At 44.5% G+C, this 17,349-nt stretch overlaps 1 protein-coding gene across 23 annotated transcripts in view; it reads left to right on the forward strand.

The window, feature by feature from the left end:
- The window catches only part of LIMCH1 (LIM and calponin homology domains 1), a 298,658-nt gene that overhangs the window by 244,472 nt on the left and 36,837 nt on the right, over positions 1-17,349 (forward strand). For all 23 annotated transcript variants that reach the window (XM_072775449.1, XM_072775450.1, XM_072775459.1 and 20 more), the window contains 2 exons: positions 101-509; positions 3,793-4,008. In XM_072775449.1, coding sequence (XP_072631550.1) covers positions 101-509; positions 3,793-4,008 — 625 coding nt within the window. The remainder of the gene's footprint in view (positions 1-100; positions 510-3,792; positions 4,009-17,349) is intronic.

The raw sequence follows: 17,349 nt of genomic DNA on the forward strand, positions 1-17,349 counted from the left end.
GTGTCCCCCCTTTCAGCTCAGCCTTGGCTCCTACCAAGGTCTTTGTGATTTTATGACTGTTGACTGTGTCGTTGCTTCCCCTGCCGTGTCCATCCTGTAGGGAGCGGAGAGAGAGGGAGCTGCACGAGGCCTATAAGAACGCGCGGTCCCAGGAGGAGGCAGAGGGGATCCTTCAGCAGTACATCGAGAGGTTCACCATCAGCGAGGCTGTCCTCGAACGCTTGGAGATGCCAAAAATTCTGGAAAGAAGCCATTCAACGGAGCCAAACTTAACCCCCTTCCTGAACGACCCTAACCCCATGAAGTACCTGCGGCGACAGTCACTGCCTCCACCCAAATTCACTGCCACCGTGGAGACCACCATCGCCCGGACCAGCGTTCTGGATACCGGCGTGTCAGCAGGCGGCGGGTCTCCAAGCAAGACTGTCCCTCCCAAAGCAGTGCCTATGCTGACACCCAAGCCTTACTCCCAGCCCAAAAACTCTCAAGACGTTCTGAAGACCTTTAAGGTAGGACGCACTCCCTAAGAATCCCAGGTAATCGATCCACAAAAAGAAGCATCTTGCCCCCAAGAAGATGCAATTATTTTTTATCAAGCAAAAGCAGAATGGTTTAGCGTTCCCCATTGTGAAGGTTGGGTCTCGGGGGATTTGGTTAAAGTCTCCAAATAGGAGCAGGGTTTAGTTCCAGTCCCATATAACTGGTCTCTCTACCCTTGATTTAGTAAAACCCTGGGGCTCTCCGGCCATGTGGAGGTCTAGCAAACTCCCCCAAAACAAAATCGTAATTGCCTTTGGTTTAGATAGAGGCATATGCAGCCACCCCTTCTTTTTTAAAGGATTTGGCATCATGTCCGAAAAGATGCTAGAGTCGCACAGAAGGAACGACACAAGGAGCCCATAGGAACGCGGGATGTCCTTGATTCTAAGATGAGACGGGTTTCGAAAAATATATTTTTTTTTAAGGGGAAAAAAACTAGGTTGTTTCCTGCCGATGAGTAGGTAATGTCCCGGAACCAAAGAACCTCCTGTGTCAACCAAGCATCTTCTCACTTCCTCAGATTCCAGTGTTTTCCCTCACATCACGAGGAAGCAGGCCGTTCTTTGGCTTACACTCTTTTGACTACAAAGAAAAACTAGTTTTCGTTGTCCCTGCACAGCACGTGGGTTCTTAATGGGTCACAGAGGCGGGATTCATGAGCAGGAGACACGGGCACGTGGCTGTAAGGAAAGTCTGCTTGGCTACTGCTCGTTGATGATGTGACATCACGGATCTTCCCGTTGAATTTCAGAGGGAACCAAACCTGGCTTAACTGACTCGGGATGGATCTTAACCATCCTTGCCTTAGGCTTTGATGGAACAGAAGGAGGGTGTCCTGGATGTACCGTCTGGGCCGAGTCAAGATGTGGGTCCCTTGCAGGGCTGGGGCTGTGTCTTCCCAGCTCTGTCCCGGGAGCCTGGCCTAGGTGCCCGGCACGTAGTGGGCGCTCAGGAAGTTCTTAGTGAATAAATACATGGATTTTCCCCCTGAGAAGCTGAGCTGCTCATCATGCACGCTCACACAGGGACGAGCGTGGCCCCGTCGCGCTCACGTCCCACCTATGCTGCGGCAGCTCTCCGTCTCGGGCTCATGACCCAGTGTGGTCCATGATGGTTTACAAAGGAACATGTGATGCGGAGGTGGCCCAGCGCGGGGACGGGAATACCTTTACTTGACTTGGTACCCCAGCATCTGCTGGGATAAGCCAGCTGTCCACTTCCCGTCCTCTATGTGAGTAGTACAAGGTGGTCATGTAAACTGAAGAACCAGGATAGATGACTTGAAGGCAGGACTTTGACCCTGAGGAAACCTTGCCTCCCACTGTTGTGGCAAGTCTGCTTAAGAGGGCCTCAGGAGGAACACGCGTGGGGTGGGGGGAGCAGAGCTTCAGCTGAGATCTTTTTAGAGCTGGGGTTTGCTCTTGACCACCCACGAGCCGTGGACGCGTCACTGGCGTTGGGGGCTATTGCCCCATACGCAGCCCGCCATTGACCAGCCATGGCCACGTGCAAAGGGTAAGGCCAGCTCAGAAGCTAAGGGGGATGTGCGTGTTCCTGTGGGGAGGGCAGGGGGCGGCGGGGACAGACAGTATGGGCTCAGGTTCCCAGGACGATACAGTTAAGGGTAAAGGATGATCAAGTGAGGAGTTAAAGGCAGCGTTTATCACAGTGACAGTTGCTACCTGTCGCCAGGTTGTGAAATCCTCTTAGTAGCTTGGTATCAGCATTTTTTAAAAATAAAGCAAAATACTAAATAAATAAATAAATAAATAAATAAAATAAAAAACAACCTCTAGTGCACCACACAGAATACAAGTAAATAGCGTTTCTGCAAAAGTCCTTTTTCAGCTGTATTTATGGGGGGGGGAGCTCAGCTGTGATTTAAGTTTCTTTCTTACACATCACAGGCAACAGATTACGTGAGCCACTGGCTCACGGTGAATGAGTGACACCTAACACCTGGCCTTCCCTGGATTCCTTGTGGAGGATCTTAGGGCGCCTCGTAATTATAATAGCTAATGTTTATATGCACGGAATGTGCCTGACACCGTTGTAAACTCCATACGTGAGTCAGTCCGTGAGATCCCCTCCACGGTGCTCTCCGGGAGATGCAGGTGTTAGGGAATTGCTGGGTGGGGAGCCCGAGCATGCAGAGGGAGACACCTGAAGATCATGTGGTTTGGGACCCGAGGGGGGCCGACTGCAGAGCTCCTCGCGTGACCTCTGCGTACTCGCCTCGGACCCCAAGAGGGGCGTTCTGGGTGCCTTTCAATAAGCCAGACCTAGCTGACCCCCCTCTTGACTCCTCCTTTCTTGCCTTTCCCACCTTCCCTAGACATGGGTGCAAAACAAAGATATTTTAATGTGTATGGCCTTCCGTTCTTGAAAAAATTGGGATTGTAAAATTACCTGGAAATAGGGCTTTGATATAGCGTAGCATCGGGCCAGGGGCCCTCCGTGTTAGCTTGTGAAAATGTACCCGTTGCCCCCTTACCGCAGGGTAACCCGTAAAAGATTCCTGATCTGATGCGGGTTCCACCTCATTCATAGAAAAAAAAATCTCAAAGTCGTGGAATAGCATTCAGAATTTAAATGGAGAAGTAGTGCAATCCAAGTAGGTGATGTGCATCTGTACTTAAGATTCCTTGATTTTTTTCTACACTTAATTTTTTTTTGTATTTTTTATATTTATATATTTTTATATATTTATATATTTTTATAAATATATTTTTATATATTATATTTTATTTTATTTGAAATCAGTTATCATGGTGTGCTAATTAATGTAGTGTATTATTCATTTCAGAGTCTATGTTTTAAAATAAGAGCCCACCCCAAGTAAGGTGAGCATGAAATTTAATCCAAAGTGAAGTGGCCTGAGATTTATGACCTTTTATTTTTTTTTCCTTCAAAGTCTAAATATTTATTTTTTTAATTTATTTTTTAATTTTTTTATTGGAGTTCAATTTGCCAACATATAGCATAACACCCAGTGCTTATCCCATCAAGTGCCCCCCTCAGTGCCCGTCACCCAGTCATATGGTCTCATTCATTTGGGGATTTATGACCCTTTAAAGCGGCCATCAGAAAGGTCATTTATGGGAGCCCTGATTTCCAGAACGGATGGGGGCATATGAAATACCTCATATCTTTGCTGGACTATGATTAATAAATGATAATGTCTTCCAATGACCCTAAATGTGTTATCTCGTTGGGAAATAGCATGGTTTTTGTGCATTGTGTGTCTTACAGGTAGATGGGAAAGTCAGCATGAATGGAGAAGCAGTTCACGGTGACAAGGAGAAGGAGAGAGAATGTCCCACGGTGGCACCTGCCCCCTCATTAACCAAACCCCAGATGTTTGAAGCTGTGGCCAGAGTGCACGGGTCCCCAGTGGAGCTCAAACAGGACAACAATAGCATTGAGATCAACATAAAGAAGCCCAGTTCCGTTCCCCAAGAACTGAGAGTAAGAACGAACTTTTCTTTTCCTTTTTTTGGGGTGATTCCGTGGTGAAAGAGTCTACTTTTAAAAATAAGTCAGTCTTGAATAGCCACCGTTTCTTCCCTCCGCATGGGTATGTCATCTTGCTGAGGCTGCCGTAGCAAAGTGCCATACCTTGAGTGGGTTAGGAATCAGAAACGACCTGTGTCATAGTCGTGCTGGCCGGGAGCCCAAAGTGAGTGTCTTGCGGGATGGCCCCTTCCGTGGGCTGCGAGGGAGACTCTGCTCGGTGCTGCCCTGCTGGTTTCGGGGGTTTGCTAGCCCATCTCTGGCTGTCGTTGGCTTGTAGAAGCGCCGCCCTGCTCTCTGCCTTCATCTTCACCCGCAATCCTACCCGTTCCCTGCCCATGCCCAAGCCTCCCCTTTCTGTAAGGACACGCGTTATCCTGGATGAGGGACCCACTCTGCTCCAGTCCTAGAGGTCGGGGTTAGGACCACACCTAACGTGACTCGTTATATCTGCAATGAGGTTACCTCCCAGGAAGGCCTCGCCTTCCCAGGAGTGCGAGGAGGTAGGACTTCAACACATGAATTTGGGGTGCTGTGGGGAGACACAATTCAACCCGAACCGTGGGGTGTTACAGAAGTTGTATTATAGCTTATGAATAACAGAGACTTTTCCTTGTCTTCACATTCTTGGTTATCTAGTGTTACAGAAAAATAAATCCATCTCTAAAGGACCTTTTCCCTCCCTCTTTGTTCCCCATCAGACTTGTGAATACGTGTGAAAATGACTGGTGCCCTAAGGACCTGGCTTTCCATCCTTGACAAATGTATGAAAGGGTATCTACCTTATTAGCTAAATAAATAAATAAATGATAAATCCAGAAAGATAAAAAAAAAAACAAGATTAAAAGCAATAAAATTTTTTATTAGTTTAGCCCCTTAAATTCAGAGCAACTGGACCCAACTATTGAGTGGCCAAGCTGAAAAACGTAGGGTGGTTCAAGAACAGCAGAAGAGAAAACTCAAAATCCTATTATATTTGCTGGTTCAGAATGTAAAATACAGTCAGGAAGAGCACGCTTTCCAGGGGCTCTCAGGACGGGTCCTGCTGGTTTTGTGGCTCAGACCCAAACTTTCTCGACCACGGACACAGCCCACCCAGGTCTTAGGACGCAGGCTGGACTCTGCACAGTCTTGTTCATTCTCACTAGACGCTGATTTCTGCAGTCTTCGTCGCTGGAGTTTGGGTCGGGATCGCAGAAGATGGGGGAGACCTTCACAGTTTTATGCCCCAGAGCCTGGAAAGGTCCGACCCAGAGGGAAACTTGTCTTCTGAGGCTGAGTCAGAAGACCCAGCGAGCTAAACTCCCCAGTGGGCTGGACCTTATTTTTCTGATCTCCGGAGATATCCTCCTATCTCTTACCCTCATTTAAGCGCAGTGTAATTGGCGTACCATATCCTCTTCATTTCAAGGGAACGTCAGAGCGATCGGATAGCCTTCCACATTGCGAGCGGTCCCCGCAGTGAGTCCGGGTACCACCATCGCCGTACAAAGTCGTCACAATATTACGGACTGTAGTCCCTATCTGTACGCTGTCTCCCCGTGACCTGCTGTATAACCAGGAGCTTATTTATCTATTTTTAATTCTTTGAGGAACCTCCACACCGTTTCCCACAGTGGCTGCACCGTTTGCATTTCCCCCAAGAGTGTACAAGGTTCCCTTTTCTCTGCCTCCTTGCCAACTCTTATTCTTTGTCCTCTTGGTGTAGCCAACGGGACAGGAGTGAGATGGTATCTCGTTGTGGTTTTTTTGTTTTTTGGGTTTTTTTTTTTTTTTTTTGGTCGTGGTTTTGATTTGCATCTTCTTGAGGACGAGCGACGTGGAGCATCTTCCCGTGTGCCTCTTGGCCATCTGGGTGTTATCTTTGGAAAAACAACTCAAGTCCTCTGCCTTTTTTTTTAATCACTTTGTTTTTTGATATCAAGAGGTGTAACTTCTTTACATATTTCGGGTGTTAATCCCGTTATCGGACGAGTGACTTACAAACATCTTCCATTCCATAGGTTGCCATTTCATTTTGTTGATGGTTTCCGGGGCCATGCAGGAGCTTTTTAGTTTGATATAATCCAGTTTTTCCAGGGTTAGCTTCTGTTAGCCCAGCCTGAGGAGACTGGTCCAAACGAATACTACTGAGACAAACGTCAAAGAACCTATGATTTCCTCTAAGTATTTTATGGTTTTAGGTATCACAGTTAATATGTTGATCCATTTTGGATTTATTTGTAGACGGTGTAAGATAATGGCCGGGTTTCATTCTGGGGTTTGTCTTTTGAAGAATAAAATGTGTTTTCTCAGAGGAGCTGGAGGACGTAGGTCTTCCCCATGGTGCCCAAGTCCTGTGGAGGAGTTTCAAACTGGAATAAACCTAAATAATTTCCTCACCATGGTAACATATTCACTGGCCTCCAGAAGCAGTTTTGAGATCCACGCATATGCTGAGTCTCTCATTGTGGAATTTAATCTCACTTTTCATTTGCATAAATGTTATCATCTCTGAAGAATTCTTAACAAATTATCCTAAGACGAAATGTTGAGTTTCACTGCTAGCGTGGGAACTTCACTGGTAGAGTCAACACACGCTCTTAATTTTAAATTAGAAGTACCTGTAATTAACTTGATATCACAGTGGTAGGATTGCTCTTCTGGGACACTCAGGAATTCTGTTCTTATTTGTCTTTTGCCACAGTTATTGATACGCATTTCTTCAGTTCCCTCCATAAGGACTTTCCATGACTCGGTTTGATGACTCTGTCAGGCCACAGGCCCTTTGCACATACTATCCAGCACAGCTCTTTCTCATTCTCCTTGGAAAAAGCAATGTTTTGGTCCCATGCTTGTCCCGTGACACCTGCCATGTAATAGAGGGACACAGGGCTGACTCGGGCACAGCCGACTGAGTATGAGAACAAACCCTGAGGGCTCTGCTATCGGGCACATGTCTGCTTTCTACCTCTTAACCAGTTCTGCCCTCTGACCATTTTGTTGTTTGAGTTTGGGGGAAACCCTGCCCTTGGATGAATAGATTTTATTCCCAACAGAAGTTAAAGAGACGAGATTACGGTATGAAGCCCAAACTTGCTCTAAGTCTTTAACCCTTTAGGGGAAAAAACAGCTTTTTCTGTGGCATTAAGCAGAAGACTCCTAAAAAAGAGCAAGGGGTTTGTTGGTTTGTAGAGAAGCATAGCCTCCCTTTAAAAAATATACTCATTCTTGATGATTAGTAATTCTTTTATTTTTACAGGGAGCAAAATTCTCCAAAAAGCAACGTCTTCTCTTTTTAGGGGCAGGCATTTTCCACTTTAAAAGTCGTTAAGCACCCTGAGGTCAAAGCAAAGAGGGACCAAAATATTTCACACTTGTTGCATTGTCCCCCGAAGTGTCTTGTTTGAGGAGGAGCAAAATCAGATGATCTGAAAGGAATCAGGTTACTTCAGAAATTCATACAGTATAACCAGGAGAGCTCTGATCCGAAGGTGTCCTGCTGGGCTTCCTTCCCCTGAGCCACTGATCCAGGTGGGGTCAAGGTGTGGGTCCAAACTCATGGAAAAGCCTGGGAGGCTCTTCCTGTATACGCCCCTTACTTGAAAAAACTGCGTAGTTTAGGGGCGCCCAGTGGGGCAGTCGGTCAAGCATCCGGCTCCTGGTTTTCGGCTCAGGTCCCGATCTCAGGGTCGTGGGATGGAGCCCCGTGTCTGGGTCTGCACTCGGTGCGGAGTCTGTGGGGGTTCTCTCTCCCGCTCCCTCTGCCCCTCCCATGTGTGCTCTCTCTCTAAAATAAAGACCTCTTTTAAAGAAGAAGAAAGGAGGAGGAGGAGGAGGAGGAGGAGGAGGAGGAGGAGGAGAAGAAGAAGAAGAAGAAGAAGAAGAGAAGAAGAAGGAGGAGGAGGAGGAAAGAAGAAAAAGAAGAAGAGGAAGAGGAAGAGAAAGAGGAAGAGGAAGAAGGAAGAAGGAAGAAGAAAGGGGCACCTGGGTGGTTCAGCGGTTGAGCGTCTGCCTTCAGCCCAGGGCCTGATCCTGGAGACCCAGGATCGGGTCCCACATTGGGCTCCCTGCATGGAGCCTGCTTCTCCCTCTGCCTGTGTCTATGCCTCTCTGTGTATGTCCCATGAATAAAGAAAATCTTAAAAAAAAAAAAAAGAAAAAGAAAGGAAGGAAGGAAGAAAGAAAGAAAAGAGAAAAGGAAGGGAGGGAGGGAGGGAAGGAGGAAGGAAGGAAGGAAGGAGTGTCTGGTTCGGAGTAATTTCTGGCTCAAGAAGCCCTGGTGGTTTCGAAGAGGAAGCATTCATTGCACTGCCTCTGGGCCTCAATGCCCTTGGTCAACTGATGCAGGGCCGTGGCAGTATTTCCTGGGGAGGTGGCTCCGCGTGTGCCTGCTAGACAACGAAATGTCAGCGCGTCATTATAACGTCTCCATACTCACAGTCCGTGACTCCAGAAGTTTTCCATTCCCAATGTGTTATCTCCAGCATCATTTTAAAGGACTCTCTTCTCTAGTAAACCTACTCCCCATTTTACTTCCTCCACCGCACGCCAAGAAAAGCACTTCTCACTGCATGACAGCCGGTGTATCCCTGGGGAAGCGGTGGGCCTGACTGGTCAGGGCAGGGTATGGCGACCAGCTTGAAACAGGGGCCTCCTGGGGCCTGATACCAGCTTGGACTCGGTTCCATTTTCTAATTCATTGGCCCCACAGAGTGGGGAGTCAAAGGAATAGTGTTCTCTTTAAATGGTGTCTTTCTTCCAAAAATTGCATTCCCAACAGATGCACTCTACAGAGGAGTAGCCTCACCCACCACGAAAATGTCACAGTTGTCCAGGGCGAGCTGGAGCTGTCCCAAGGGCACAGCAGTCGTGGGCAGGAGCGCTCATTCAGACCGTGGGGCGCCGCCACAGAGAGGGGCGACCGCCGGGCTCAAGTGGGAAGGGATGGGGTGAGGTTGGAGGCTCAGCCTGTGGGGCCAGCGCCACCACTGTCGTGTGATTCACACTATGTCATCTCTTCGGTTGCTTTCTGCCTCACCTTTGTCCCTGAAAACCCTTGGGACCATTGCTCTCTCACTTTAGAAATGGATCTGAAATTAAACTAGTCCTGTTAGGGGCCCTGGGGGGCTCAGTGGTTCAGCATCTGCCTTTGCTTAGGGCGTGATCTCAGGTCCCGGGATCGAGTCCCGCATCGGGCTCCCTGCAGGGAGCCTGCTTCTTCCTCTGCCTGTGTCTCTGCCTCTCTCTCTGTGTCTCTCAGGAATAAATAAATAAAATCTTTTTTTCTAAAAAGTGCTGGATAACAGGGTCAGAAGACTAGAGGGATGTAAGATTGCAAAGAACAGGTAAGACCATCATAGGTTGGGGTTATGGGAAGGGTTTTGTGTGGGATAGAGATTTTGAAATTTGGCCTTAGATGTGGGATTCCCATTGGTATGGAGCATGTCGGGAATAGTGGGAGCAAAGGCATAGACGATGAGGAACGGTGATGAGGAATCCACGAGACGATCCCAAGAGGGAGTCACAGGGTGAAGAGGCGACGAGGGTGACTGGGACGCTACACGCTACAAGCAGGGGGATCCTGCCTCCCACGGCTTCATCTGATTATCCCTGAGATATTTCCCAGCAGAAGCCTAGCACTTTTTTTTTTAATTAGGCATTTAAAAATATTGGCTCCTATAAGAAAATCATGTCATAGCATAAATCCAGACTCCTGGAATCCCAGGTTACAAAATAAGTTGTAAGTGGGTACTAAAAATGTACCTAAAATTTTCCTAAAATACCGAGAGTACTCTGTGCAGTAGGTCAGAGATCTAACCCCACCTGAGCCTCAGTTTATATGAAAGACAAAGACAATGCGAGCACGTCATCTGATGGTTGGTGTGAGGATTCGTGTACAGAGAGCACTTGGCGGATGTCAAGGCAGCTCAAGGACAGAGGTGCCCTTACGGTATATGTAATAACGGTTGTACAACAGATGGGAGACAGTCACGGTATATTTTTCAGTAACGTTTCTTAGCTTAAACCAAGATCATCAAAATGACCATCGTGCTCAGGTGCGAATTTCAGACAAATGGGATGAATTTCTTGTCACCGTCCAGCTCGGCTTGTCAGTCCTTCCGGCTGGAATTCACTAGGAAACGTGCAGATGGGAGTAGCTCCTTCCAGAAGATGATTGCCCTTGCAGGTGCTCCTGTGGTGCTTCCCCCGTGCTCCTGACCTCCCATCACCCCCCTCTTGCCCAGTTCTGGCTTCCCTCTGCCATCTAGACCCTGCTGATCAGCTCCCACTCACCAGCAGGTCCCCGGGGTGGGGGTGGGGGTGGGGGGTGTTGCGCAAGCCCCCCTGCTGGCCAGCACCTTCCTATCCAATTTGTGGCAATTCTTGCCCATTGACCCAGGACCAAACCTCACTAGTCACTGTTTGGACTGTTTGACCTGCTTTTCTCAAGCCAAGTAATTAAGTAGGTGAATTTTTTTCAACCTTGATAATATCAGCCATAAGCCTTCGTCTTGAAAATTCAGTACTTTACTAACGTGGTCTAACCCAGGAAAAGAGACAATTAGATCTTTCTTAGAACATTTCACTTTGCAGTGAGAGCGGGGGGAAGGCATTTGAGTAGGTGCTGTTTTCCTTACGACTGAGACCAACTGCAAATTCCTTTCAGATGTCAAATGCCAACAGGCATTTCTTTAGAAACTTTTTCTCTGTCGAGAAGTAACTGTAAGAGTGTGTGATTAAAAGCCGTTAAAAATGTTGAGGTTCAGAAGCATTCACAGACTTCAAAAAAAGTATACATCCGAGACGATTTCTTAAAAAATCCAAACTAGCCCATCTTACCTGGACCGGAGCCTCACATCGTTGGTTCAAAAAAACTTAAGCAAAAAGAAAAAGTCTAAGGAATGGGGAGTCTGGTTCTCCATGTAGATCCTCTTTCATCCAGTGAAAATAGATACTCGGAGGTATAAAAGTGGACGGGGAAACACATGCATGGCATATGTGATACCTGGGTCATGGTGCCAAGACATAAATAGACTGATTTTCCAGGCTTCCATCCAGATAAGTTATTCGAGACTGAAGCCAGGAAATCACTCAGTCACAGAAGAGAAGCTCAGGGAAGAAAGCATTTTGGGTATCAACTCTTCCAACCCGTAGAGGTCAAACCATCAATCCAACTCCGTCCTGGAAACGGGACCACCCAAGCTCTGGGTCTCGGGACGTTCCTGCTCTCCGGCTTCGTATTTCCAGTTCCTCCTCCCGTGTGGCGGTCTAGGCCAACCCAGCGGGCAGATCCTGGTTAGACCTAGCAGCCAGACGCCAGGGGAGCCTGTGGCCACACCAGGTTCCTCTCCGACCAGGAAGCTGCCACCGCTCACCCGTGGGCCCGAGCCAGCCTGCATCTCGGTTCTCCGTCCGGGAGAGGCCGACTGGGGGCCGAGGCCCCATCACCTTTCTGTATTCTTATTCACTCGGGTCCAGGGCTCTGTTCTTATTTACTTGTTTTCATTCTTGAGGCAGTGTTACCGGGTGGAGAAGGGAAGGCCTCACTCCCGGTAGCTGGAACCAAAGGAACGTACAGATCAGAAAGTGCCATTTCCAGCAAGGCCAGTCTGTCCCAGGCCAGTTTCCCAGCCCATCGGGACTGCTTGGAACTGCCAATTTTGATCTCATTTCCTTTGAAGTAGTGATGTGAGGACAAAGATAACAAACTTTCAAGATGCAATAGCCAGACACAAGTTAATCAAACTGTTTTGGGGGATTTCCCTTGATTACATCCTCTGTTGACTCTTGAACAACATGCTTTGAACCGCGTGGGTCCACTTAGGTGTGGATTTGTTTCTATATATACTGTATGTATTTACTCTTCCTTATGGTTTTCTTAGTGACATTTTCTCACTTTATTTTAAGAATATGTATGGGGGGGCTCAGTAGGTTAAGCGTTTGCCTTTGTTGGCTCAGGTCATGATCCCGGGGTCCTGGGGTCGAGCCCCATGTGGCGGGGAGTCTGCTTCTCCCTTTCCGTCTCCCTCTGCCTCTCCTCTCTCTCTCTCTCTAATGAATAAATTTAAAAATCTTTTAAAAAAATACATATGGAATATATATAACAAACACTGTGTTAATCGACTATGTTATCGGTAAGGCTTCTGGCCATCGATAGGCTATTAGCATAGTTTTTGAGGAGTCAAAAGTTACACGTGAATTTTTGACTGTGCAGAGGGGTCAGCGCCACCAACCCCACCTTTGTTCAAGATTCATCCATAGTCTAAGCATATTGCAAAACACAGAACAGTATAAAGGAAATAAAACTGCATATGGCTCCGGCCATATGGAAATGGATCCTAAGATTTCTTTTTAAATGTGTGTCCTCCTCTTTCTCTCCGTGCATATAAAATATTTATTAAATGGGCTCATGTTATTCAAATTGTGTCATAGCTTGCTTTTTCTCTTCCTTTACCCTGAATATTTTGCTAGCTAATAACCTGACTTGGGTGACTACTGTGTGTTTAAAGTAAGCTTGAGAGTGTGAATTCCATAAATAATGCACAGAATATTTGCTCACCTGACCCGGATTACATATCTGCTCAGTGCCAGGTGCTGTGCTGCGTGCTCCCCCGACCCCGCAGAACCTGGGCTGGGTGGAGGGCCCCAAGATGGGGTGGTGGCTAGGGGCAGTCAGGTCTCGAGCTGCCCTCGGAAGTGGAGTCTTGGCCAGATTGCCTCCTGTTCTGAGAGATTCCAGGGAGTTCTCATCTTCTGCAGAACAAACAGATGAGAAGGAGAATGGATGACAAGGGAAGGGAATGGAAAGGGCAGTTTGAATCATTTCAGCAATAAACTTGGGGATTCTCAGGTTCTTATATTTCGTCTTAACAATCAAAACCTTTACACACCTGGGGACGATGCAGAGGTGGGCGTGAGTCTGAGCCCAGACGATGGAGCACTGAGGTTGCTAGCACTGGGCCCAAGGTTCCCACCGCCTCTGCCTATTAGCACTGACCCTACATAAGCCACGTAGCCCCTTGGGCCTCAGTTTCCTCACCTGTATTAAGAGAATCCTATTGATACCTACGTTCCAAGTTGCTGTGAGCATCAAGTGAGATAAGCCCTGTCAGGTGCCCCGACAGCACTGACATGTGGTAAACGCAGTATCAAAGGTAACGACGGGACATAACGTCTAAAGCATCGTGTTTAAGGGAAGGTAAATAGGGTCGTCTGGGAGCTCAGTGTTTGAGTGGTAAGCCAGAGAGAAATGAATTCAGAAATCTGAGAATTCTTGGAAATGGAAGTGCTCCATTAGTCATGCATAAGTAAACTCGTACTGGAATGTGATGTGCGAGGAAAATAATCCTCAGTGAAGGAGTGCTGGAGGATTTTGTCTCCTGCGCATTATAAATTATGTCTAAAGGGCTTCATGAATTATTTCCTGGATTCCAAGTGGCACACTTTCCGCATTTGAAGGTCTCTAAATCGCTCTGTATCTTACCGCCGGCAGCGCATCACGAGAAGGAGCGTATATACCCTTTTTAGGTCGTACCCAGAGGAACACGACTTAGGCTTGGCATCTGAGATGCGATAACTGTGCCCATGTCTTTGTTCATTTTTGGAGCAGGAAGGCTTGGCCCGGTTTTTATAGTTCTTTCTTTTGTTCCTAGTGATCGGAAACGCTAGTGTTCTCAAAAGCATTCTTCACCAATATTTAAATCTGCAAATTTGTCTTCCAACTTCAGATAGTTTTCTATAATGAATTTGGGGGCACAGCCTAAAAATCAGTATTTCTGATAGTAGTTTATATATGGACATTATAAAAATACTACCACATATTCATATTTCTATGTGTGGTGTGGGAGTGTGTTAAATTATAAAATCTAACTTATTCTTTTGTCATGCGAGGCTGGTCAATCTTCAAATACTGCTTTTCCATCAGCCATTTACGTAAGAACGCAAACACGTGTACCATGTGCGTATCACATATGATAAAAGAGACTTTAACTATTTCCAGTCATTAAGTCTCTTTGAAGGGATTCAACTCAGGCTTGGTAATATATTAAAAAGTTACAGAATTGATCAAATAATATGGTGCTTATTCCGTTTTTAAAAGTATATTTTAATTTAATATTATGTTCTTCCAGAATTGATACATAATAATCCATCATGAGAAAATGTGCATCAGGGCGCCTGGGGGGCTCAGTCAGTTGAGCGTCTGCCTTCAGCTCAGGTCGTGATCCCAGGGTCCTGGGATCGAGTCCTGTGTCGGGCTCCCAGCTCAGTGAGGCATCTACTTCTCCTTCTCCCTCTCCCCTGCTCATTCTCAGCCTCACACTCACTCTCTGTCTCAAATAAATAAAATCTTTAAAAAAAGAAAGAAAATGCCCATCTAATTATGAGTTCAAAATCACCCCATCCTCCAAAAGAAAAAACACATTTTTGCCGCTAGATGCTATTGTAAAATCTTTTAGAAGCTCAAAAGTCTTGTTGCCTAAAGTTTCTTAGTGCTTTTTTTTTTAAAGCTTAGAAAATTTGCAAATAATTTTTGTTTATTTTTTACAGCGTTTTTTTTTCTAATTTTTTTATTGAAGCAAATTTTTTTTATTCCAATTTATGTATCATGGCAACACATAACATAAAATTTACTATCGTACCCATTTTTATGTGTGCTCTTCAGTGGTATCAAGTACTTTCATAATGTGCAACTGTCACCACCATCATCTCCAGAATTCTTTTCATCTTGCAAAACCAAAACTCGTCACCCATTAAACAATAACTCCCCACGATCCCCTCCCCCAGACCCTACTTTCTGTCCCCTTTCCCTCCGCACCCCAGCCTGTGGTAACTGGGCTCCACATATAACTGAGATCGTGCAATATTTGTCTTTCTATGTCAGCTTATTTCACTTAGCCTAAGACTCTCCAGGTTCATCCATGTTGCAAATAGCAGAATTTCCTTCTTTCTCATGGCTCAGTAATATCCTGCTGTGTCTGTATATGTGTGTGTGTATAGTTAGATAAGAGATAGGCGTTTATTCGTATATAGATACAAATTATACGTGCACGAATGATATATTTGTATATAATATTAATATTTATATATCATCACACTTATATTTCATTATACATGTAATATAATATTTAAACATCACATTTTCTTTATCTGTTCATCCATCAACCTTAGGTTGCAGTGAATGTGGAGTGCAGATAGCTCCTCGAGACCCTGATTTCATTTTCTTTGGATATGTACCCAGAAGTGAAATTGCTAGATCATACGATAGTTCTATTTTTTATTTTTTTATTCTTGATTGTTCGATGGCTATAGCAACTTACATTCCCACCATGAGTGTACAGGAATTCACTTTTCTCCACGTTTGATGACACTTGTTACCTTTGACTTTTTAATAACAGTCATTCTTAATTCTTAAGTCATTCTTAATAACAGTATGAGGTGATATCTCATTGTAGTAGTTTTGATTTCCCTGATGATTAGAGATAGAGGTGTTGAGCATCTTTTCATATACTATGTAACTATTTTAATTGGATTATTTGTGCCTTTTTTTTTTTTTTTTTTGCTATGGTGTTGTAAGAGTGCCTTGTGTATTTTTGGATATGAATTCCTTATTGGATATATGATTTGCAAATATCTTTCCCATTGTATAGGTTACCCTTTCATCCTGTCGTTTCCTTTTCTCTGAATAACCTTTTTAGTTTGTGGTAATCCCACTGGTTTATTTTTGCTTTTATTGCCTGTGCTTTTGGTGTCAAATCATTGCTGAAACCAATGCCAAGGAGCTTTTCTCCTGCTTTCTTCTAGGAGTTTTACAGTTTTAAGTCTTTATCCCATTTAGGCATTGATTTTTGTGTATGGTGTCAGGTAAGAATCAAATTCATTCTTTCACATGTAGAGATCCAGTTTTCCCAACACCATTTGTGGAAAAAATCCTTTATACATTCTGTGTTCTTGGTGCTCTGGTCAAAAATTAGTTGACCATTAAAAAAAAAAAAAAAAAGTTGACCATAAAAGTGTAGGTTGATTTCTGGGCTCTCTGTTCTATTCCATTGATCTATGTACCTGCTTGTATGACAGTGCCATACTGTTTCAATTACTGTAGCTTTTGCTAATATAGTTTGAAATCAGGAAGTATGATGTCTCCAGCTTTACTCTTCTTGCTCGAGATTGCTTTAGCCATTTAGGATCTTCTGTAGTTCCATATGAATTTTAGGGGTTTTTAAAAATTTCTGCGAATATGCCATTGGAATTTTATTAGGGACTGCACTGAATCTGTAGATTTCTTCGGGTAGTATGGACATTTTAATAATCCATGAACATAAGCTATCTTCTATTTACTTGTGTCTTCTTCAATTCCTTCACCCATGTTTTAGTTCTCAGTATACAAATCTCTCACCTTTGTTAAATTTATTTCTAAGTATCTTATTCTTTTCAATGCTGTTGTAATCGGGATTGTTTTCTTCTTTTTTTATGTTGTATATTGATTTTGTATCCTGCAACTTTACTGAATTCATTTATTAGTTTTAACAGTTTTTTGGTGGAGTCTTTACCGTTTTCTGTATATATAAGAGCATATCATCTACAAACAGAAATAATTTTGCCTCATCCTTTCCTATTTGGATGCCTTTTATTTCTTTTTCTTGCCTAACTCTGGCTAGGACTTCCACTACTATACTGAATAGAAGCAGGAAGAGTGGGCACCCTTGTCTTGTTCCTGATCCTAGAGGAAAGGCTTTGAGCTTTCACCAGTAAATACTATGTTAGTTATGAACTTGTCAAATATGGCCCTTATTATGTTTAAGTAGATTCTTCTGTACCTAATTTGTTGAGCACTTCTATCATGAATAGGTGTTGAATTTTGTCAAATGCTTTTTCTGCATCTATTGAGATGAGCATGTTATTTTTATCCTTCACTTTATTAATATGGTATATCACATTTTATGATTTACATAGTTGAACCATTCTTGCATTCTTTCATAAAGTTTTTTTTTTTGTTTTTAAAGAATTCAATAACAATTTCCACCAATGCATTAACTATTAAGAGCTTTCATTTTGGTTGGGTGAAAGGCAAATCTTGATTTAGGAGTAAAATATATATACTTATATATATATACTTATAAGATGTTAATAAATGCATTGCTTTTTGAGAACCATGCAGATATTTTATAAAGTACTTAATAATGCCTTTTCTGAAGGTGAAGGTGAAGGGGGCAATAGAAACCAATTTTAATATTTATCTTAAAACCTTTTAAAATGTATTATTTCATACATATTTTAAAAATTCAAATTCAGCCCTTTACAATAAGACACTATGAC

This window comes from Canis lupus, chromosome 14, assembly GCF_048164855.1.
Source record: "Canis lupus baileyi chromosome 14, mCanLup2.hap1, whole genome shotgun sequence".
Taxonomy (NCBI): Eukaryota; Metazoa; Chordata; class Mammalia; order Carnivora; family Canidae; genus Canis; species Canis lupus.